The sequence below is a fragment of the Panulirus ornatus genome, chromosome 37 (genome assembly GCF_036320965.1).
Source record: "Panulirus ornatus isolate Po-2019 chromosome 37, ASM3632096v1, whole genome shotgun sequence".
Lineage (NCBI taxonomy): Eukaryota > Metazoa > Arthropoda > Malacostraca > Decapoda > Palinuridae > Panulirus > Panulirus ornatus.
This window is the reverse complement of record NC_092260.1, coordinates 24416555-24440931: the sequence shown is the minus strand read 5'-3', so window position 1 is coordinate 24440931 and position 24377 is coordinate 24416555. Positions and strand designations below refer to the sequence as shown.

The window sequence follows — 24377 nt, the reverse complement described above, 5'->3', positions numbered from 1 at the left end:
ACCCATCTTGTACAACAGGATTCATACGAGTCAGTAGCCTAACACCTTATGAACACAAACCACCATAAACCAGATTCATCCTTCCACACGAAACCAGTTCTTCAGCTGGTTTAATACTTTGGCGTTTGAAACTTTCGGTGTGTCGGGCAATACTTACGACCTTTTACTACACAAAACTAGCAAGGCATGACCAGAAAGAGGGCATTTGCATCCAAATCACAGTCAATTAAAGATATCCCTACATACATCACTCGAGCAATATTTCTGCTAAGTAAACGTCAAATAGCAACTGCGACTACACGTATACGACAACAGTGTTCGAAACATACCATAAGTTGCACCATGATCTCTTTGCACTTCGCTTTCTTACTTCACAACAAACGGAAAGTTTAGATTAGTTCACCGTACTCTGACAACAAGGAAATACACGGGGAACTGACCAGGACACAGAATATATATGCTTTGAAGTATTCGAGTTACCAGTTGATATTTTCTTTGCCTTTTGATATATTGTACCTAACGTCTAGATTTAAATGAACTTTGGCCTTCAATTAACGGTATACGTTTCTGTGGATGCAGCACAAAGATAAAATACGAATAATATGTAGAAACTTGTGAGATTTCTTTTTTTTATATTGATTGCCAGGGGTTCCCCACTCCTCTCATCTCATCCAATGGCAGCAGAAGGTGCAATGACGTCATGGGTAAATACTCGCACCACACGAATCTCTCGCCACACACGTGAAGTATGTGTGAAAACAACTAAATCCACGATGGAAAGTAGGCGAAAACAACGTCAAGATATGGGAGATAACAGTAGATGCCATTCACCGACGACAAGTACATTTGGACAAGTTGATAAAGAGAGCATTATTGACTCGTTTAGCAAATGGAAGCACCACGTCCCAATGGCTGAACGCGGACTTCGAATATCCATTTCTTGACACTTTTCTTCAGTGTCTCACTGAGGTGAAAGAGTTGGATAATCATGTCACGATTACATGCAGTGTTTATAATCGAGTATTAATGATGGAGTTTTTGATATAGCAACACATAAAAGATCCAGCCTTGTCCATCTTGTCATATGTAGTGCAAACTATGAATAACGTAATAAAAGAAAGATCAGAATAACTTACAAAGCTGTTGATATATCATTTGATTAACACAGGAAGTGTTAATTCATAATGGTATATAAAGTCTGTTCTCCGGTAACAGTGACTATGATGGTGGAGTTATAAAAACAATATCTACTACATACTTTTTCACGGAACTTACTGAGGTGAAATGAACTTATTTACGTTTTCAGAGAACTGAAAATGAGATGAGGTTTGTTCGTCTTCTCAGTAGGAACAAGAATACTGTTCTTTATGTTGTGACGACTTATGTCCTTGTTTAACGATCTGTCCTGGTGCGATGGGATGTGACCTGGCCTTGTAGACGGTCACTTGACCTAGGGGTCACGTTCCCAGGTCAGGTTACACTTCTTGGTTTGCGTATTCTATACAGAATTCCCTGACTATGTGTCCACCACGAAAGCTTTCTCTGAATATCTTTTTCCCACAACAATTCTCAAGATGACCTGCTGCACTGGTTCAGCATAGATATGGCGGCGGTAGACAACGAAGTTATTTTTCTGTCAGTACACCGTCTTCATCTCCGTTCTCATTTACATATCAGGTGAATGATATACATACGATCCTTCCTTAATCTGACACATCCATCCTTTCCTCAAGTTGGGTCTACTTTGCTAAATGATGTGAAGCATGGACTTCTACTACTTTTCCATACTTTGTATGTTAACTAACGAGTGAAACTGAGACCTCCATTCACTTCTCTACCTTCATAAACATATTGACTGAACACGACCAAGACTTATTTACATCCTGATCTTGCATACAGACAGACCTAACTGATCAAACACTTCCTCCGATGCAGATATACCGCTTAGCAATGATAAAGTTCTGCGCATAACACAACAAGGTGCCGGAGGCACATCTACAGACATAATCATTATCTCGATGGCCAAGAAATGACCAGTATTGCCATCAACAAGAGGGAATACGAACCGGGTTAAGCAGGGCTCGTTGATCCGCAGGCGAGGTCTCATTCCGGCCAGATCACCTGGAGGTCTAGTCAATTGTTGGCCAGGGAATGGGTATATAAAGGGTAACTGGATGAAGGAATGGAGAGCTTCATCCCTAGAGTACAAACGGTACAATCCTTCAGCATGACGGCAGTACGAACCCTCGAGTGTCATGTCTAAGGATAAGTCAACCTTCACCAAGGGTTGTATAGTTGTGCTCGAGTTGTACCTTCGTGTTGGAAAGTCGTCTTGTCGTGACCAAAAGGCGAACAACGCTCCATGACACGTCAAGAACATGAAGTTGTTAATTTTCTGTTGGTTTAACAGGGAACCGTCCATTTTCCTAAGGAGGGGGTAAAATATTAATGAACACAAGATTGATGCTTAAAATGTTGAAGTTAATACCATGCTGATGATGCCATGCTGTGTTAGCAGTGTAAATTAACAGTACGCTTTTGGAAGTCATTAAACTTCACCATCCTCCTGTTTATTTCTGAGGTTTATGCAATTTCCTGTTGACGACGACGCTGAATGTCCTGTTGCTGACGTTGACGGCGTTGACGTCATTGTTGTGTAGCCATCTTGCACCGACACTGCTCATGGTGACGCGTTGTGACGATGGTAGCTGCTAACATCATACATGAGTGCGTCACCGTTGTGTAGTGTTGATCACATCAATGCCGCGTTTACGACGCCGACTATGCTCAAGGAGCGTTGATGGCGATGACTTTACGAAGCCATGTGGAAGAGGAAAGTAACCTCACGCTCTGATTCTATCATCAATGCCTCGTTTTATGGCATCAGTTCCGTGTTCTCTGGCATAAATGCCTCGTCTTATGGCATTAGTGCCGTGTTGTATGGCATCAATGCCTCGTTTTATGGCATTAATGCCTCATGTTATGGCATCAGTTCCGTGTTCTCTGGCATAAATGCCTCGTTTTATGGCAGTAGTGCCGTGCTTTATGGTATCAATGCCTCGTTCTATGGCATCAGTTCCGTGCATTATGGCATCAGTGCTTCATGGCATCAGTGTCGTGTTTCGTGGTATGACTGGAGATGCTGTAATGATGCTGTGCTTGTGACACCGAGGCAATGCTGCGGCATGGAGAGAATACTTAGGAGGATGTGTTCCAGCATCTTAATGAGGGTTAAGGGACGCCTCACGCTGCCGCCTCCCTTGGCTCTCGTCTGGGTCTCTGAGCAGAACCAATACGTCCGGATGGTACTGTAGTCAGGAACAGCCTTCGTCAGGGTCCTCCTCAGTAGCAATGATTCGTCCTGAAGGTGTGCTAACGCAAAGCCTTCGTCAGGGTCTCAGGCAACACTGTAAAACATAGGCTTCGTCCGGAGTCTAGGTAGCTGAAGGTGTACTGACACATGCCCTTCGTCGTCGCATGACTCGACTTCACCAACCCGTCTACATGATATATCTAAAGTGTTCTAGGCTAAGTCAACTCGTCCTCATGATATGCCTAAAGTGTAAGTCGAAGTGAACAGTTTACATTTGCATATAGTTTAGACAAAGACGGTTTTCCTATAGGTATGTATTCATGACCAAAATGAAGTCATCATTGTTGAAGGAAGATGTGGAACTGATCTCTCTTATATATCGAAATACGGTAATCAGCCTCGTAATTGTGCCTGCGTTATGAAAACAACAGTAAACAGTTTCTTTTTTTTTTACTCTTATGTCGCAGTGAAAAACGTAAGAATTCCTTCTGATCGCCAGGTGAAGAGTTCGCTCTCTTACTACAGATTATTTCCTCGACAAATCTACTATCTTCATCCTTTTTAAACTGGACCATTGAGCACGTGGCAACATTTGATGCGGTTTCTTGGTTTTCCCATATCGCGACGAGACTTAAGCTCTGGGAATCAAGAGGACAATAGGGAGATATACATATAGAATCATTCGACAAAATAAAAGGTGTTATGAGGCCTTATAGGACTCGATGCTCTTGTGGTACCAAGCGGCAACTATGCTAACGGAGGCCTCAGGCGGCGAGTGGCAGGAGGTAACGGTAGCCAGGCAAAAACAGCTCCACCCTCAGAGAACTTCGCACAGGAAGACGTCTTGAGTCAAAAGTAGTACTTAAGGTTGTACTGAAACATATCTTCCAAGAAAGAGATGAATATGTTGCGTGTCGCCTTTTCTCTCAAGCTTCGTGATCATATTTGTTACAGTCTTCGTGATTACAAGCCTCATACGTGTATGAGCTAGGTTGCAGGGGCGGCAATAGGAAAAGCCCTCAAAACATTTCCTCTCAGTCGGCAGGACAACACGCATACACACACACACACACACACACACACACACACAGTCACACACACACACAAAGTCTTGGATAAGGATATATTCAACAAGCAGTTCACATCCTAGGTTGAATATGGTTCTCAAGGTTGGTATCCTCGCACCTAAAGAAGCACAAAGAGCTAATAGATAAGGATTACGGGAGAACACGAAAGATGGTACCAGAATTAAGAGAACTAAGTCACAGGGGAAAGTTAGAGGCCTTAAACTTTAAGAAAAAACATATAAAGGACTAATTCTATCGTGTTAGAATGCTGAATGAATGGAACAAACGAATATATATATATATATATATATATATATATATATATATATATATATATATATATATTATGAAACCACATGTAGTTTGCACTGTCTCAGTAAGTCACCTCGCCAATGAGTCAGACCTGTAATATTACCGCGCCACCTCTGCCTGCCACAAGGACACAAACATACACGTACGGTAGACTTCACGGGTAAACTCCTCATAGTAGTCACTCATGCACGCTCTCCGCTTTCGTGCCTCTGCTGATGACACAATTCGTTGTGGAGCAGAACCAATGCGGACGGTGCTCACTGGGTGTGTGGGTTGGTGGGGTGTGGGTGTGGGAGGGATATGGGGAGTTTTAACTTTTCATATAAACTTGCGGTAGAGATGAAGTAACCGTCGAAGTCATAGTGTAGTTATGTCGGCATATGTCAGTCGTGTTGAATCGTGGGGTACGATTCATCTCTGAGGTTTTACAATATCGTCTTGTCATAGGGTTATACAATAAGCTTTATCCTCTGGCGTGAGGGTTGAAGTCGCAGCGAGGAAAATTTCTTCGTTCCAAGTCGGCGACCATTCTTTTGTAATCCCTCCAGCGAACTGGGACGCACTGCTGTTGCCTTGCCAGATTAACAGCGAGTGTATATATATAGTTTTGCTCTTTGGGGGGAAAATCACGGGAACGAATGTTATTGATGCACATCTGCATTTGCTGCGTTGCAAGCGCACGGCACTAAGATGGACGGGAGGTTAGTCTTGCCTAACTTGTTCTAACCCGCTTGGATGCGTGTAATCTGCAGCTCATAAGTGGTGTATTGAGGGGTGGGGTGGGCTTGGGGTAGTATCGCACATGACCGCGTCTGTCTGCATGTTCTAAGCGACCTTGACGGGATGCGGTCGGCCGTTAGGGAAGGCATAACGCTTGCATGTAAAGGGGATGTTCCCTGGTGTCACCGTCATGTGTGAAATGATTGTGAGTTTACGTCCACAGATACATGTGACGGTCACTCAAGATCCCGTTCCCTCGGCCGCCACTGCCACTGATGGAAGCCCTTAAGGTGCGGGTGTTGGCTTAGTCCTTGTTCACGTACGTGCGATGAGATGGAAGCAGTGGTGTGTGTGTGTGTGTGTGTGTGTGTGTGTGTGTGTGTGTGTGTGTGTGTGTGAGGAGACTCAGCATTGTATCATTGCTCTTACCGAAATTGCCTTTGGTGCGAGTGGTTACCTGTAGAAGGGAACCTAAAACACACACACACACACGCACGCACACACACACACACACACACACACACACACACACACACACACACACACACACACAAAGAATACCATTACCTAATGTACTGTTGTTTTGAGAAGACGTCTCATTCTAGAACGACACTTCATTGAATGAATGCATAGAAAATGTAATGAATAAGAACCAGACGACTATCAACACTCTGGTAGTGTATCAAGGGAAGGACGCCCTTACGCGCCACACAACAAGGATGTGTGGTGCCCTTACCCACCACACATTACTGCTTCAAATGAATCATTAAACTCGAACGTGAAAATGAGCTTCGTAAAAAAGAAAAGAAAAAAAGAAGAAAAAGAAATTGAAAACAGTATCCTTCTTTCCGCGGATCATTCATGCAAGTGTCATAGATTGTGGCATCCGTTCTTTGCAAGGGAGTGTGTGGAGGACGAGAGGGGAAAAAGGGCATGAGGGGCGGGCGTGTTAGGAGTCGTCCTAAAGCGTCGGCAGGATGCTAAGAGAGAGAGAGAGAGAGAGAGAGAGAGAGAGAGAGAGAGAGAGAGAGAGAGAGAGCGCTCCTGGGGGAAATCAAGGTTGAGAGGATTCGAGGGTATATGGAGAATGAGGAGAGAATTTGATAAGCCTCCCTCCCCTCCCCTCCCACACAAAAAAAAGAGTGGAAAGGGAAACAGAGGTGTTAAATGAGGCTGGAACGTGGATGGAGACGTATAGGAAGAGACGCTAAACGAACGAACTCAAGGATATGTCGGCGGTGATATGAAGAATGCAACGACTGAAGTGGAGTAAAAAGATCTGGTAACTCAGTGAAAAGTAGGAAAAAAGGTGTGTGAGTGTGTGTATGCGTGTGTGTGTGTGTATGTGTGTGTGTGTGTGTATGTGTGTGTGTGTGTGTGTGTGTGTGTGTGTGTGTGTGTGTGTGTGTGTGTGTGTGCGTGTCTGTGTGTGGAAGAAGAAAGAGTTTCACGAAAGTGTAAGATACAGGAAAATAATTTGAAATTAGAGAAAGTCTAAGAACTCGCATGATGGGAGACAAAAAAAAACAGGACGTTGATGCGGCGTTTTCTGAGAATTCGCTAACAGTGGGGGTTCACACGTGAGGGGCGTCTGGTGACGTGGGTGTGTGTGTGTGTGTCTGGTGACGTGGGGAGGGGAGGGGGGGGGGAAGGGGAAGTTCCACGAGAGTGTGTAGGAGTGAATAGCTTCGCTATGATTTGGGAGTCGAGGTCTGGTGTAGCGCGCCCCCGGTGAGTTGCGGGGAAGCCCTGCCTGACTGACATCCTCCCCACCTCAGGCGATCTCCACCCTTCTCATGCCCTCAAGAAAGGAACCAACGGTGTCGTCCAAGTTAGTGGAAGGTACAACTTCCCGCGTTCGGAGAACCAATGAAAGCCGATGGCACGTTGAAGAATTCTGATGACTGTGGCCACTTATGTACGTTCGCAGGGGATAGCTAGTCTCTAATGTAGACTTTTGTATTCTGGCTTAGAGTTCTCTTCTCTTTTTTACTCTCTCTCTCTCTCTCTCTCTCTCTCTCTCTCTCTCTCTCTCTCTCTCTCTCTCTCTCTCTATCTATCTATCTATCTATCTATCTATCTATCTATCTCTCCACTCAACCACACTCGTCATACAGGATGAAGAGAGGCTCCTCATATCGAAGTGTCAGGTCTAAGGCGGAATCACCGCAATTGTCTATCATCTCAAAGATATACAGATCGTGCATCTTAACTCGGTCTTTCAAGATATTAAGGAATAATTCTAGCAGCTCTATTTCGGTCATTGTTCTTAAGACCCATTTCAAGAAACTGATATGAAATCTAGTACTCCATAGATGCTTGGTAATATGAGGTCAGGTCACATCATCTATCCTACGGGTTTCGACAAAGTAAGCACCTGATGTGTATGTCTCTGTGTGGTGATTGTAGGGCTAGTGAGGAGTAAGCATTCACTGTCTTCAGCATGGAACTTCCATTTAGAGCATGAAGGTTCTTACGAGACTAGGATACAACAGTATTCCTTTTTTCTTTTGTCCCAAACTGGTGTCACATGGGTCAGCCTGAGGGCTTGAATATATATACATGTAAATACATACACACATATCTGCTATTCAACACAACTGTTATTTACAATTATTTTACCCACCCAGAATACTATACAATGAAGTAATGTACAAAAGAACAAACAGTTAATTAACAAACAAACCTAGATATATTGATGATTAGAGAATACATCATGAATCGTTGCCACACATACTATGAAGCATATTTACAGCCATTCGAGAATGCATTTCAGGCTCATAAGGGATTCAGTGAGAAGCAACGACCATCTGGGAATGTTGGATAATAAGACGCAAAGGTCCGACAGCGTTAGGAAAATCCCACAAGGAATTACTGAAGACGTAAAAAAAGAAAGTATATAAAAAAAAAACGAAGGTAAACTAAAACTCAATCAATATTCTGTAACAAAGACGTTAGGAAAAAAAAGGAAAAACTCACAAAAGATAATGCAGTTCTAAACGAACAACCACAAAAACTACAATGTCGTAAAGATAACCACAAAAGCAAAGCTAGAAATATAAAGCAATATACAAAAAGCCACGATGAAGGAATACATCATACTTACGAATCAGGGTAAAGCAATGAAAAGCAGTCTTTAACAATGAAAAAAAATCTATTAAATCGAACACAACGCCACAACGAATGTTATTAACAAAAAATCTTTTAGAAAGTGTCATCACAAGGAGAGCAAATAACTGAGCACAATGGGACAAAATCAACAACAACAAACAAACCATAAGAACGCCACAACAACAAAGAATAAATCAAAAATATTCACAGCTTTTTAGAAAAAGAATAAGAAAATCTCCAACGCGGTAAAGCAATGCATACTTAAATCTCACAAAACACTCGACGAAAGTGTTTCAAAATGGAACACATACACAACAAACACAAACACACACACAAAAAAAGTTAGCGAACACAAAGCCACAATAAAGCCAAAGTCACTTTCAACGTCAGTAAAGCCACTAAGCCAAAAAAGAAAAGATGTTTGTCTGGCTGGCGAGCCACAGAGTTCGCCCGTCCGGGATTATTTTTTTTTTTTTTTTACCTTTTGTCGTGTGGCTTCGTCCGGGAGGCCAACGGCAGTGAGAAGGTCGTTCAGTCCTACCACAGTCTCCCCTAGACGCTGCAGGGGAAGGGACGGAAACGTGAAAGAAAACGTGAAAGAAAATATTTAAAAAAAAAAAAAAAGTGTGGGGAAAAAAGTTAAGTATAGTCCTGAGAACAAAAGGTACCAGGGAAAAAAAAAGAAGAAAAGAAAAGAAGAAAGTAACATCTAGAAACATGCAAAAATATAGATATGATAAAGTAGAAAACTAGCTAGGAACTAAAGTTACTCTAGATATAAATAGTGGAAAAGGTACTTACCAAATTCTTCACATATACCGGGAAAAGATGGTGGGAATGGTTACGTGAATCTGATTAGACATAAATTATCATCATTATAGGTGTAGATAGATAAAGTAGATGATGCAAATACAATATACTCAAGACAATAGGTGTAGATATATGTAAAGTAGATAAAGCAAATATAATGTATTCAAAATAATAGGTGTGGACAGATAAATTAGATAATGCAAGTATAATGTACTCAAGATGATAGGTGTAGATAGATAAAGTAGATAATGTACTCAAAATAATATTTACAGATATATAAAGTATATAATGCAAGTATAACGTACTCAAGATAATAAGTGCAGATATATGGCATGAGAAGAGTGGGAGGTGGGCTGTTTAGAAAGGGTAGTGAGTGGTGGGATGAAGAAGTAAGAGTATTAGTGAAAGAGAAGAGAGAGGCATTTGGACGATTTTTGCAGGGAAAAAATGCAATTGAGTGGGAGAAGTATAAAAGAAAGAGACAGGAGGTCAAGAGAAAGGTGCAAGAGGTGAAAAAAAGGGCAAATGAGAGTTGGGGTGAGAGACTATCAGTAAATTTTAGGGAGAATAAAAAGATGTTCTGGAAGGAGGTAAATAGGGTGCGTAAGACAAGGGAGCAAATGGGAACTTCAGTGAAGGGCGTAAATGGGGAGGTGATAACAAGTAGTGGTGATGTGAGAAGGAGATGGAATGAGTATTTTGAAGGTTTGTTGAATGTGTCTGATGACAGAGTGGCAGATATAGGGTGTTTTGGTCGTGGTGGTGTGCAAAGTGAGAGGGTTAGGGAAAATGATTTGGTAAACAGAGAAGAGGTAGTAAAAGCTTTGCGGAAGATGAAAGCCGGCAAGGCAGCAGGTTTGGATGGTATTGCAGTGGAATTTATTAAAAAAGGGGGTGACTGTATTGTTGACTGGTTGGTAAGGTTATTTAATGTATGTATGACTCATGGTGAGGTGCCTGAGGATTGGCGGAATGCGTGCATAGTGCCATTGTACAAAGGCAAAGGGGATAAGAGTGAGTGCTCAAATTACAGAGGTATAAGTTTGTTGAGTATTCCTGGTAAACTATATGGGAGGGTATTGATTGAGAGGGTGAAGGCATGTACAGAGCATCAGATTGGGGAAGAGCAGTGCGGTTTCAGAAGTGGTAGAGGATGTGTGGATCAGGTGTTTGCTTTGAAGAATGTATGTGAGAAATACTTAGAAAAGCAAATGGATTTGTATGTAGCATTTATGGATCTGGAGAAGGCATATGATAGAGTTGATAGAGATGCTCTGTGGAAGGTATTAAGAATATATGGTGTGGGAGGCAAGTTGTTAGAAGCAGTGAAAAGTTTTTATCGAGGATGTAAGGCATGTGTACGTGTAGGAAGAGAGGAAAGTGATTGGTTCTCAGTGAATGTAGGTTTGCGGCAGGGGTGTGTGATGTCTCCATGGTTGTTTAATTTGTTTATGGATGGGGTTGTTAGGGAGGTAAATGCAAGAGTCCTGGAAAGAGGGGCAAGTATGAAGTCTGTTGGGGATGAGAGAGCTTGGGAAGTGAGTCAGTTGTTGTTCGCTGATGATACAGCGCTGGTGGCTGATTCATGTGAGAAACTGCAGAAGCTGGTGACTGAGTTTGGTAAAGTGTGTGGAAGAAGAAAGTTAAGAGTAAATGTGAATAAGAGCAAGGTTATTAGGTACAGTAGGGTTGAGGGTCAAGTCAATTGGGAGGTGAGTTTGAATGGAGAAAAACTGGAGGAAGTGAAGTGTTTTAGATATCTGGGAGTGGATCTGTCAGCGGATGGAACCATGGAAGCGGAAGTGGATCATAGGGTGGGGGAGGGGGCGAAAATTTTGGGAGCCTTGAAAAATGTGTGGAAGTCGAGAACATTATCTCGGAAAGCAAAAATGGGTATGTTTGAAGGAATAGTGGTTCCAACAATGTTGTATGGTTGCGAGGCGTGGGCTATGGATAGAGTTGTGCGCAGGAGGATGGATGTGCTGGAAATGAGATGTTTGAGGACAATGTGTGGTGTGAGGTGGTTTGATCGAGTAAGTAACGTAAGGGTAAGAGAGATGTGTGGAAATAAAAAGAGCGTGGTTGAGAGAGCAGAAGAGGGTGTTTTGAAATGGTTTGGGCACATGGAGAGAATGAGTGAGGAAAGATTGACCAAGAGGATATATGTGTCGGAGGTGGAGGGAACGAGGAGAAGAGGGAGACCAAATTGGAGGTGGAAAGATGGAGTGAAAAAGATTTTGTGTGATCGGGGCCTGAACATGCAGGAGGGTGAAAGGAGGGCAAGGAATAGAGTGAATTGGAGCGATGTGGTATACAGGGGTTGACGTGCTGTCAGTGGATTGAATCAAGGCATGTGAAGCGTCTGGGGTAAACCATGGAAAGCTGTGTAGGTATGTATATTTGCGTGTGTGGACGTGTGTATGTACGTGTGTATGGGGGTTGGGCCATTTCTTTCGTCTGTTTCCTCGCGCTACCTCGCAAACGCGGGAGACAGCGACAAAGTATAAAAAAAAAAAAAAAAAAAAAAAAAAAAAATATAAAGTGTATAATGCAAGTATAATGTACTCAAGATAATAGGTGCAACTATATGAAGTAGATAATGCAAGTATAATGTATTCAAGACAATAGGTGTAGATACATAAAGTAGATAATGCAAGTATAATGTACTCAAGATAACAAATACACAAAATGCAAGTCTAGATTACTAATGATTGTAAGTGTATTCATTCCAGTCACGTACTTTGTTTCACTGCATCAGATACATTAACATTTTCCGTGAAATGGCGCAGGTGAATTGGCCTCACGCACAGACTCTGTCCAGTATTCTGTCGGACATCCTAATGCGTCCTTACGTGTGGGTGAGGCAGGAGGGAAAACTTGAGCCACTGAAGTACTGTCTCGGAGCGCAATCGTCCCGATGTAAGGATACAAAGTGTGCCAAGGGGGGGGTGTAATCCCTCTCCTTCTCCTCCTCCTCCTCCTCCTCCTCTCCTTGATATGCCAAAGGATATGACGCTATGTTGCTGCCATGTGGCCCTCCACCGAGGAGCGATCCTCATGGAGAAGATAGGTAGCACGGAGACCTGCGTGGCCTTAACTGGATACCACTAATACATCATCCTTGTGGGAGGGGGGGGGGGAACTTTAACAAAGACCAAAATACAGACGGACCCTCACATCCTCTGGAAGGAACAAAGTAACGTGTGCATGACCGTCTGAGTTCGATGGTGCGACACCTGAACTCGACGTTACGATCCTTGAACTCGACGTTGCGTTCCTTTGAGTTCGACGTTCAGATCCTAGAGCTCGACGGGAGGATCCTTAAGTATATTGGTCTGCTAACTGACTTGACCCTTAAGGATCATCTTGAAGACCCGACCATCATACTCAGGGATCGTGCTGTCGTGCTTGGGGATCGCAATGTCGTGCTCAGGGATCGCAATGTCGTGCTCAGGGATCGCACTGTCGTCCTTAGGGATCGTACCGTCGTGCTCAGCGATCGCACCGTCGTGTCCAAGGGTTGTACTTTCGTGCTTAAGGATTGTACCGTCGTGTTCAAAGGTTGTACCTTCGTGTTCAAGGATCGGACCATCTTGCTCAAGGGTTGAACCTTCGTTCTCAGTGGTTGTACACCATCGTGCTCAAGGATAGTGACCTCGTCCTCAAGGGGGGTTTAGAAAGAAGATGAATGGGCTAAGACACACACTTCCACATAAGGAATTAGACTACATACATCCTCATAAAAGAGTGTCGATAGGAACATATAGACATCAACTCCCCCAAAAAGTTTTGGTAAGCTTCGAAATGATGATAATCTTTTCGAGAGGTAAACCGTGTGTAAATACATAAGCTTTTCAGTAAGGTAACTGGGATGGCAAGTGATTCAAGGACTGTGGATAACTGATTCTGAAGAGCTACTGACGTCACCAGAAAAATCCTATAATCAAGCCAACCCGCTACTGACGTTCATCGTATCCATACAAGGTCAATCTAGGGTGTGTCTATCCAGTACCCAACGCCCACTATCTTTAACGAACATATCCGCAGATGACCATCTACCCACGCGTTATGTCCACCCACCACGCACCGTCTACAAGTAAAACTATCCACTATCCACTACCCCACCCGATAATCTACAATGAACCTACCCACAGACGACCTATCCACACCAAGTATCACACACACACACACACACACACACACACACACACACACACACACACACACATTACCTGCTGTGCTCAACAGATTATTTACAAACAGCGCACGATCGTCATACCGACTCGAGGGTAAAACTGCAATGCCACAATCTGCAAGCACAGATCATGCAAATAACTCACCACATACGTAAGACTATCTCACCCGCTTGAGAATACAGCAACCTAAGGTCAGAATTATTTCACCTTGCTCAAAATATATACAAGACATTCTTGATTACCCAGTACATTCTTCCCGAGCATTGTGTTTGAGTACACGAAGAAATCGTTGTTGTTGTTGTTGTTGTTGATGAGAGAGAGAGAGAGAGAGAGAGAGAGAGAGAGAGAGAGAGAGAGAGAGAGAGAGAGAGAGAGAGAGAGAGAGAGAGAGAGAGAACATTTTCCCTCGTCGTCAAGGCTTTTTTGTACCGTTCGGCTGAGAAGGTGAACGAAGGTGAGGACAGGAGGAGGGGTGGTCACACTGGAGGAACTGGGTGGAGACGGGAAGAGGGAGGACGAGTAGGGAGGGAGTAGATCTACACAGAGAACCTCTCTCTCTCTCTCTCTCTCTCTCTCTCTCTCTCTCTCTCTCTCTCTCTCTCTCTCTCAGAAAAAAAAAAACGCATGGTCTTTGCCTACGAGACGAGTTTATCACCATGTGTAAGAAGGTTCGGGGGTTCTCACTGGTGTGATTATTGTTTGGTGGAATGATGTTCATGATGTTAGGGTTGGAATGTGTATAAATATAATCTCTGTCTAGCCAACGTGGCTAAGTGAGAGGAGGAGGAGGAGGAGGCAGGAGGAGGAAGTAGAGTAAGAGAGAGAAAAAGAAGAAAGATCTACATGATCTACTTGCAACTGGCGAGTCTTTCATCCCTTCAGTACGATGGTACGACCCTGGAGAGCACGACAGTACGACCCTGGAAAGCACGACGGTACGACCCTGGAAAGCACGACGGTACGACCCTGGAGAGCACGAAGCACGACCCTGGAGAGCACGACGGTACAATCCTTGGGCATGATAGGATGGTGTGATCTTTAAATTGACCATCAGGGGCTCATTAGGGTGCGACCTCGGGTGTGACGGCATGATCTTCGAACTAATCATCCATGTAACTGGTAGTGCACTGTTCATACCAAGACTTGGGGGCTAAGCAGGAGCTTTTCCCCTCTGTGAGGCATGAGGCATTCTATTGTCACTGTCGTCTCACAGCTAACATGGCACTGCTGATGGCGAGGGCACACAGCTGCACCCACACACACACACACATAGAGTCTACGAAACTCAGTTAAGTGGGGCCCTTGAACGCAGGTGGCGGGAGAGGATGTGACGTATGCACGAGGGTTTTACACACACACACACACACACATACACTTTAGGTACTCGCTCAGGAGCCCTACCAATGCAGCTACAGGAGAGAGAGAGGAATTTCCAGGTTCTTCGGCGCCCGACGGTCGATGGGTTGCAGTGGGTTTTTCTGACAATTATATGCAAGATGGATGGTGACACCTTCTCCGGATGCAGCTCGATTGATTCGCTGCAGTCAGTAGCAGGGAATGGGTGGGCTCCAATGGAGTGAGAAGTTCTTCGATGAGAATCTCCTTCAGTGTCATAACCTCGCCGACGAGGCACAACCATAAGCCGAGTCAGGCGATGCCGAGGGTCGTCACAGCATCATGCAGTATCGAAGACGACGGTGGAACAGCTAAGAGAATTCAGCACATAAGCGACAGCAATGCATCTTCGTCACAGACGGGGAACCAAGGGTGGATTCTTGATGATCCTAGGACACGGCCTCAGAGCACGACCGGCAACAGCTTATGAGACGGAGGTATTCTAGAGCTGCTGGTCCGTCCTGATGAGAGACGTTGTTGGTGCAAGAGGAGGAGGAGGAGGAGGAGGAGGAGGAGGAGGATGGTCCTTAGAGCTGGGGAGTCACGTAGCCTACCTCCCACTAGCTGGCAACTCCAGTCCCCCAAGACTGTCTTGCCTTGAGGTACAAGAGACCTCATTCCTCATTATAAAGATATGATATTATAAAGATATGATTATCGACGTTGATGCGCCTGTCCAGGACAGTCAACAGACTTGTTTGCCTAAAGAGACGTCTCATGTGGCTTGAGAGTCCAGTCATGTATCATGTTAAGTTACAAAATGAGATCTGCGTTACCATTTTTCCTTCATATCGAAGCTGAAATTGAAGATCTTTTTTAACGACAGTTCAGAAAGTTGCTGTACCGCGGCTTGATATCCTCTGAGAAACATACAGGCTGCTACAGATACCAAAACTGGAATCGAGATAGAGGAACAACTATATACCAACTAGACCTTAACACAGTAACATCCAAACATCATAGAAATCATAGCATATCGAAATTTGACGTTCACCGTATCCACATATGTGAAAAGCACACATTTTGGAAGATATGCTACACATTATTACGTAAAGTCTTTTGTGATCGTTTAAAAAAAAGTCGTGTAAATCGATCATAAGACAAAATGAAACTTGATATCTTAAGGAGGCGATGCTAGTCTGATAGGGTAGAAAAAAAAACCTCTCCCTTTGTCACGGCGCTATTCGTCGAGGTAACCTTGATACCGAGGCATCGCATTACCGTCTACAAAGCCAGTAACATAACGAGGAGTGACAGCTATTCAGAAATTGTACTGATGTCACGAGCAAAAGCTAAAGTATAGCACACGTGCGGTTAAATGGCGAATTTAAAATATGTCATAGGGAGCGAGGGAAATAACAACGTTGAAAAATGTTAGTTTCACCGAACTTCAGTACAATAATAGGGCACCTGATGCCAATATATATAAAACAAAGAAGAAAACCTCGTCTCAATCACTGATATCTGACGAACGGTCACCAAAGGAGAGAGGGGTTGATTAATGGCAGCATCTGTGATGATTGGCTGATGTGGGTGCCAGCGATAGGGGTTTAAATCCTTGTAAGGACATTATGAAATACTCTGGAGATGGCTATTGTATGTTAGGAACTGTGTTATACCATGTGATATCATTTAACATACTGACAATTCCAGTTTGAGATAATATAGGCATTGTACGTACGATGAGGTACTGTATAAGACTCATTTATTTTTCTTTTCTAATCGGTTTTGCCAGCGAGACTTCTCCTCAAAAGCTCCACCAATCAGCTTCGTCGAAGTCAAACCACCAATCAACGGTAAGAAATGGCCTGCTCCCTGTTTCCTTCGGCCACAGACGAGCAACCGTATTGTGAATATAATTCACAGACAATTAACACAAGGACATCTTCCTAAAGCTTCTTGCAGCCCAAAGACTGCGTTACTTACAGTAGCAGGGAAATGTGGACTTGAAAGGAGTGAAAGATTCTCTGACGAGACTTTACTCTTAAGTATACAGCCTCGCTGAAGTAACTTATTTACGCGCGATGTGACTTCGAACAAGCGGAGTCCGGTAACACCATATTATAGTGTATCTCCACTGAATAGCGGTTTATAATGTTAGCAGCCATTATTTCGCCGTTCTCTTTTTATAATACAATTGAGACGTCGCGCGCAAGCATCGAAGAGATAAACATCTTGTGTTTCTCTCTCTCTCTCTCTCTCTCTCTCTCTCTCTCTCTCTCTCTCTCTCTACGACACTTTAAAGAATATCGTACCAACTTGTACTAGAATAGAAAAGAAAAGAATACTTTTAAATACTTGGTTTATCCTTTGTTTGTTCTATCTTCTGCCTGTGGATCAAAGTATAACAATCACATCTCCGAATTTTCTGTTCGGATCCTCGTGTATCCTGCCTGCAGCTTATCATCAATCGTCATTAAATATATTCGTTTCAGAGATTTTCATTGTATGTAAAAGCAGTTTTTTTTACATCTTTATGTATGTGTTAAATCGTAACATGCATTATTAAAGGGAATCTTAACGCCAGCCAATCAGAGGCCGTATTTCTGAATGACGTCACGAGGGATTATTTACGAGCATCCCGAAACCCTCTGTGGCTTCGGCTTCGGCGCAAGAATATTATTGTTCCTGTGTTTACAATACTAATATGATTCTTTCCTATAACACATAATATTATCATTTTGTCAAAAAAAAAAATGTTTCAGAAGGTAATACAATTGTCACATGAAACCATGATTGTTGGACTGTTGGGATGGAGACCAAAAACGACGGAGAACGTAAGCGTGACGTAACAGGTAACAACAGACTATGGATAAACACGGGTATGACAGCGTACCGAGTCACACGTATACTGAGAGTGTATGTGCATGACATGGACACCCTTAATAACCCTCGCAGTTGGTATAGGGCTTACGTCCCCAAACGAACGAGCCAACAACCATTGGAATTTCAAACGATGGACTTCCCAGGTACAATCCGGAGATTAAAACTCCAAAGCATGATGGTGTACGACCCATAAGCCCGGCAATACGGCCCTCGCGTACGACGGTACGACCCTTGAGCACAAAGGGCATGACCCTCGGGTACAATGACGTAATTCTAACCTGACCTTTAAAACGTCAGGTCTTTAAACTTAAGGCCACTCACACCTAACGATGCTTAATGGTCGCGCCTTTGTGATCCCGAAGGGTCATACGACCGTTTTCTAAACACACAAGGGTCGTACCGTCACGCCCAACGGTCGCACCGTCCTGCTCAAAGAGCTACAAATGTTTTGCCAGGAGTTGGCTCGTACTGGGCTCTTGCTCAAGCATGCACAAAAGCAGCCAGTCCCTTGGAAACTGTGTCTTCATATCCGATGACTTCACGCTCAACTTACACTGTCAGCACAGGGCCTAAACACGAAGTCGCATTAGCTACATATATATATATACCCAGCAGACTGGGTGTGTATGACTGTGTCTGAGTTTGTACAAAAAAAAGGGGGGGGTCGACCGGCCTTGAAACCAACCTTGGTGAAGATGAAAGTCGTGAGAGGGTAGTGAGGATGAGTGTAACTGTCAACATACGACCCAAGCTAATTCCAAGGCCGGTCGAAAGCTAAGGGTATTGTGAGGATGAGGGGGCAGTGAAAAGAGGGTACAGCGGATACAGAATGATCCAACATAAGATTCAGTACCTTGAACTTAGCTTAGTAAAGATAAGACTATTGCGAAGATAAAGGTGTAATGAAGATGAGTATAGTAAACCCAACTTAGTATAGGTAAGGGTAGTAAAATGTTAGGTTTTGCTCTTAAGATGAGAGAGGATAGTGAAGATAAAGGTGCAGTGATAAGAATATTAATATTTACAATAACAGAATTAATATAACAATATTAATGATGATAACGATACTAATAATAAAATAGTTTCCATGTGGTAGAATTCCCATGAGCCCTTAGTATGCTTATCTATGTGACTATTTCAGCAAATACCTTTGCAGTAACGAAATGATAACGAATTAATGATGGTTAATTTTCCACAGAAAATGGAAGGGGCTGGAGTTCATCCGACACCTGTGTACTGTATTCGTAACTTCATATGCCTTGACATGTGACACGGATCCTATTATGAAGGTCTTTATCCGCCGAGAACCACTACATCCAAGAACATCCACCCACACTGTGAAGATCACCTTAGGTCGCTGCGAATATTGATCGCTGGTTCACCTTCACTAGGTTTATTGTGCTCACCTCCTGGGTGGAGTCGCCAAGGCTGTTTATGTCCTGTTCTTACCGTTCACAAGCTAGTAATTATAAAAACTTATCGCATGTTCCTGAACCCCCTCCCCCCCATCTCACCACTCAACATAGACAGTGGTATCTTCTTGTACACCACAGACAATTCAAATATCCAGTCTGTTTTGAACTGTGTGAAGGCGAACTGCTCTGCCCTTTTCAAACGTACCCATACAGATTTTTCGACCAGAAATTTGTGAATAAACTCAGTGACGAAGATTCGTTATATACCAAGCCTTCCTGGTCCAGCAGGCCCTGTCTTACCTCATGCCTCGGCATTTAGTTCCCAAACTGCTTGTAAGACATGTATCCCACATTGTTACTTCACGTGAAACGACCTTATCTTCAATCGCCATGCATGCTATTGTGATTTCCTCATTTGTACTTTATATATCACTTCCTCAATAATCACTGACACCGAAACTTATTTCAGCGTTTTTTTAATATTCTGTTCACAAACGTTTTGTTGTATATACAATCAAGTGCATGAAAGGCTAGAGGAATGACATTAACGATATACATATATATATATATATATGCTAGTGTACATCAGTGTGCTGTTATTAAGCCTATCATATTAAGATAAACCTTCTTTTAAACTACACTTTTAAGTCGCTAATTAACCCCATTTGTTATGTAAAACAAACGTGTAGGGTTGACCTGTCCAGTGTACGTGCACACTTCCTGTCTTCTTAAAAGAGGTGAACGTTTTGGTACGTAATTGCTTCATTTGTCCAGAAACGTTCCGCTGAATCATCATCATCATCTACTGCTTTACAGCTTTTTTTAAACCTTCTGTATGGCTGTCATTCTCCTCAGTTGCCTCACTCATTTCATTCCAATCATCCACCAAAATTTTATTCTGGGAAGATACACACTTCTTTACGTCTCTCTTTAACAAGTTCCTCGATCAGTGTCATATTGTGGCCTCAGCGTGTTCGAGAACCTTTGCATCTTTCGAAAAAAAAAAATTTGTTCACTTCATCGACCATGGTGTGGAAACTCCAACGGGGTGTGATAAAGTCACCCCCCCTCCCCCCCCACCCCCTTACAGTTTTAATGGCAATCGAAGATGAGGGCACTGATGCCTTTGAGGTGGTGGTGGGGGTGGTGGGGGGTGGTTGGATTTTTTTTCTTTTTTACGAAAACCGAACTCAGAAGATGAGTCTTTTACCATCTTGTCAAAAATATTCTTTTATTTTCATTTTGATGAGATTTTTTCCCCACATAACTACCTTTAACCCTATTCATAAACACCCGCGTCACGGTACCTAAGTTGTAAGTTAAATGATATAAAATACTGTTCTGTATCTTAGTGATGTTATCTGCTAACTCAGCATATGGCAAGATTATCTTAATATGACAACACCGATTCGTTTATACCAATGCGCGTCAAAAGTCATGATACATTCATACAAGACAATGGATACAGCTATCGTTTCGTTAAAAGTCTCAAGATCGTTATACAGTGTGCATCATACGCCTGACAACGATGCCTAAATGTCAGTAAAGTGCGCATGCGTGTGTCTGACACACACACACACACACACATACACACATGCTGTATAAGCATCCACTGCCACTGGTTATACACTCATTCACTCAACGTTACCTCATCGTATTTTGGATGGCGTACTTTTTCTCTTGAAGACAGACTTTTAAAGCTGACTGCTGAATGTCCGATCAACCTTAGTCGTTCAGCATTATGCATGTGGACGGATGAAAGATCTGTCCATTCGACACAATTATGAACATGTACGTAAATGCATAATGACAACAGTCAAAGAAGACGTTAATTGACTCCCTCGACCAAAAAGGCCCACTCTTGTTTATATAAGACACGGGGATCTCTCACTGCATTTACGTAGAGACATCAGGCAGTAATATCTGTAAAACAGACATTTTTTTTTTCTTTTTCCAAAGTCCTGAGGTAATTACCTCTTAACCATTAGCGTATATTTTCTCTCACTGAAGACCCCCATACACACTCTTGTGTGGGTATCTGTTGCAGAACCTTTATAATACGCATCCTTTGTCAATATATAGCAGTTGAACTATGGGAATGGAAGAAGTCGGACGGATTCGAATGTTAGAGGACTATGGGAGTGGAGTGAGGTGGTGAGGACGCCAGAATTATATGCATGCAGTCAGTGACCTACGTGCGGAACTGACCGCTGGCTGCAGGCAGAACGAAAGATTATTTGAGGAGGAGGAGGAGGAGGCGGAGGACGACAACAACTGAGTCACTCTTTAGAAAACAGGATCTCCGCTACAGATCGACGACGAGGTGGATGTAAGGGAGGATCCGGGTGTGAAGAAGGAGGCCACTCAGCTATACACACAAGAAACGAATGAAACAAGGGAAGTGGTGGCGATGAAGAGCGATAAGGGTGAGGAGGAGGAGGTGGAGAAGGATGAAGCGGCAGGAAGCCGTAGCTCTCGCGTAGACCATGTCAGAAGGCACAGATGTTGTTGATGTTGTTGTTGTTGTTTTCTCTCTATACTTCGAGGATGAAATATTTTCTTTTTTTAACTTTTCCTGACAATGGTTGAGGGTTAAGACCTTTGAAGGAATCGAGAGAATGCGATCTCTGGGCACGACGGTACCGTCATGCATAGGTCGCATTTCAAATCTCGCACGGCACATCAAGCCGTCTGAACTCTTAGTTCAACTTGTGTCGCATTTCATTCCCGGCGCATGACTCGAATTTCTTAATATCTTGGAACCGGTCTAAGGAAAACGTTTGGCGGCGGTAGATGCGATAAGCCAGAGGGAGGGAGAAGGAGGGAGAGGTAGGCGGGGCGGTGTAACCAGCGACAGGAAGCGTGTGTCGGCTTATGCTCGTCGTCGGCAGACATCCGGCAAACCGGATCCTCCCCGCAGCCTTAGACGTCACTGAAAGCTTTATTTTTTCCACGAAAAAAAGACTATTTTTTTCCACGAGAAAAAAAAGACTATTCTTTCCACGAGAAAAAAAAAAACTATTTTTCCACGAGAAAAAAAAGACTTTTTTTCCACGAGAAAAGAAAAATAGTTTCATAAACACCAAGTAGATAGAGTAGATGTACCAGAACCGTATGAACGACCCTCTCGTTCGATCGCTGTGCCTAATGGTTCGACCATTGAGCGCGACAGTAACGACCCTCCTTGACCATGACTGACGCTTTTGTTTTTTTATCTGACCTTTAAGGAGGTCATGTCAGAGGCCAGGCTATCATTTACTTTTTTTTTCTTTTCATGTTCAAAAATGTATTCGGATGTTAACACAGAATCTGTCAGAACTCGGAAGGCACCAATGAGAGAAACAATAGAGTGAACGAGACAGAAACATTAGAGTGAACGAGACAGAAACATTAGAGCGAACGAGACAGAAACATGAGAGTGAACGAGTCAGAAACATCAGAGTGAACTAGACAGAAATAACAGAATAAACGAGACAGAAACTTCAGAGTGAACTAGACAGAAACGTCATGTGAACGTGACAGAAACATCAGGTGAACGAGACAGAAACATCAAGGTGAACGAGACAGAAACATTAGAGTGAACGAGACAGAAACATGAGAGTGAACGAGACAGAAACATCAGAGTGAACGAGACAGAAACATGAGAGTGAACGAGACAGAAACGTCATGTGAACGAGACAGAAACATGAGAGTGAACGAGACAGAAACATGAGAGTGAACGAGACAAACATGAGAGTGAACGAGACAGAAACATCAGAGTGAACGAGACAGAAACATCAGAGTGAACGAGACAGAAACATCAGAGTGAACTACAAAAAGGGAAGCGTGTACCTAACGGGGGATGAAATATACTGTCCCCCCACCTCTCCCCTCCCACAAAAAAACCCACCTCCAACCCCCATCCTGCTGAAGCGAGCCTGGGTTGCTGAGGTTGGTCTTAACGTCATGTTGGGGTGGTAGGTGATACACGAGAGACGTTATTTTTTTTTTTTTTTCATTATCGTCATTGAAACTCTCTCCAGGGGAAGTACGCTAAGCTGCTCTACCTGTTCCACGAGCGAAGAACCGCCTTGGCGAGGTTGTATCGCCGTTCTGTTGACGAGAGAGAGAGACAGAGAGAGAGACAGAGAGAGAGAGAGAGAGAGAGAGAGAGAGAGAGAGAGAGAGAGAGAGAGAGAGAGAGAGAGCAGTAATCTCGTAAGAAAACTTTACTCTTCAAAGGAATCCAAAGTGTCGCTGCTGCTACGGGAGTGTAGCGCGATGCATTGAAGCTGCTGGTGTCCGTGGATGGTGGGAGTTGGAGGTTGGCTCCCCTTGGGGGTTATAGCCTCAGTACCCCCTTTGTGCAAAGAATCCAGGGACGATAGTGATGATGATATGTTTGTCTCTGCGCGTGTTCGCGTAAGCGCGCAGACCGAGGGTTCGTAAGTCTGTGAACTAAGATACGCAACGCATCGTTCTCCTCTCGCCCTTTCCCAGTAAACAAAACACACTACGGGACGAGGCTGAACGTTCGACCCTCCACGTGACCAGTTGGTATATAGCAACAAACGTTTCCAAAAGAGCTTCGCCGAGTTGACCTATCGGATTCCCATAGTCTAATCCTTTGTCTGTAGGTACGTGAGTGGACCTCGTGACCAGAGCAGAGGACGTGATCCCTCGGACACAAAGCACAAGGGAAGGCGACGAGCGCTGTCGCTATTGTTAAGATCGTCCACGCAGTGATGTTGTGGGCTTCAAGTCCGTCCCTCTCCCCCTCACCCCTCACCCCTCTTTGGTGTGCGGTACATTCGTGTGGCGTGACCGGGAGCGTCTGTCCTCCTCAACTTACATGAGTCACTCTTTTATCCTTTGCTGTTACGAGTGGGCTAGATATTTAGATAGATCGATAGTAGTATGATTATTCAGAATGAGTGGCATGTCTGGGCAAGACACGAGAGCTATTATACCTTCAGCATACCTTGTCATGCTTGAGAATAGGTAGCGTAATAATGATTACTTATAATAATCATTTCAAGTATCTGAATCATACTTGACCACCGTTACCCTACCACAGCTGTGGCGATGGTTAGGTCCAGCAGCACAGGGCCCTTGATCGACGACGTAGCCAAGCTGAAAGTCGACCCAGGTGTCTCATGTAGGCTAACCAGCCAATGAAAGATGACGCCTAGAGGATGAACCTACATGATGGTGCCCTGTGAGGCCGGCTTGC

At 43.6% G+C, this 24377-nt stretch overlaps 1 protein-coding gene across 2 annotated transcripts in view; it reads right to left on the bottom strand.

Moving 5' to 3' along the window:
* LOC139760604 (uncharacterized) overlaps window positions 1-24377 on the bottom strand; it is a 108583-nt gene that overhangs the window by 40750 nt on the left and 43456 nt on the right. The window contains exon 4 of one of the 2 annotated variants that reach the window (XM_071683982.1): window positions 9005-9082. The exons of the other annotated variant lie outside the window; for it this stretch is intronic. Coding sequence (XP_071540083.1) covers window positions 9005-9082 — 78 coding nt within the window. The remainder of the gene's footprint in view (window positions 1-9004; window positions 9083-24377) is intronic. 2 annotated transcript variants of the gene reach the window in all.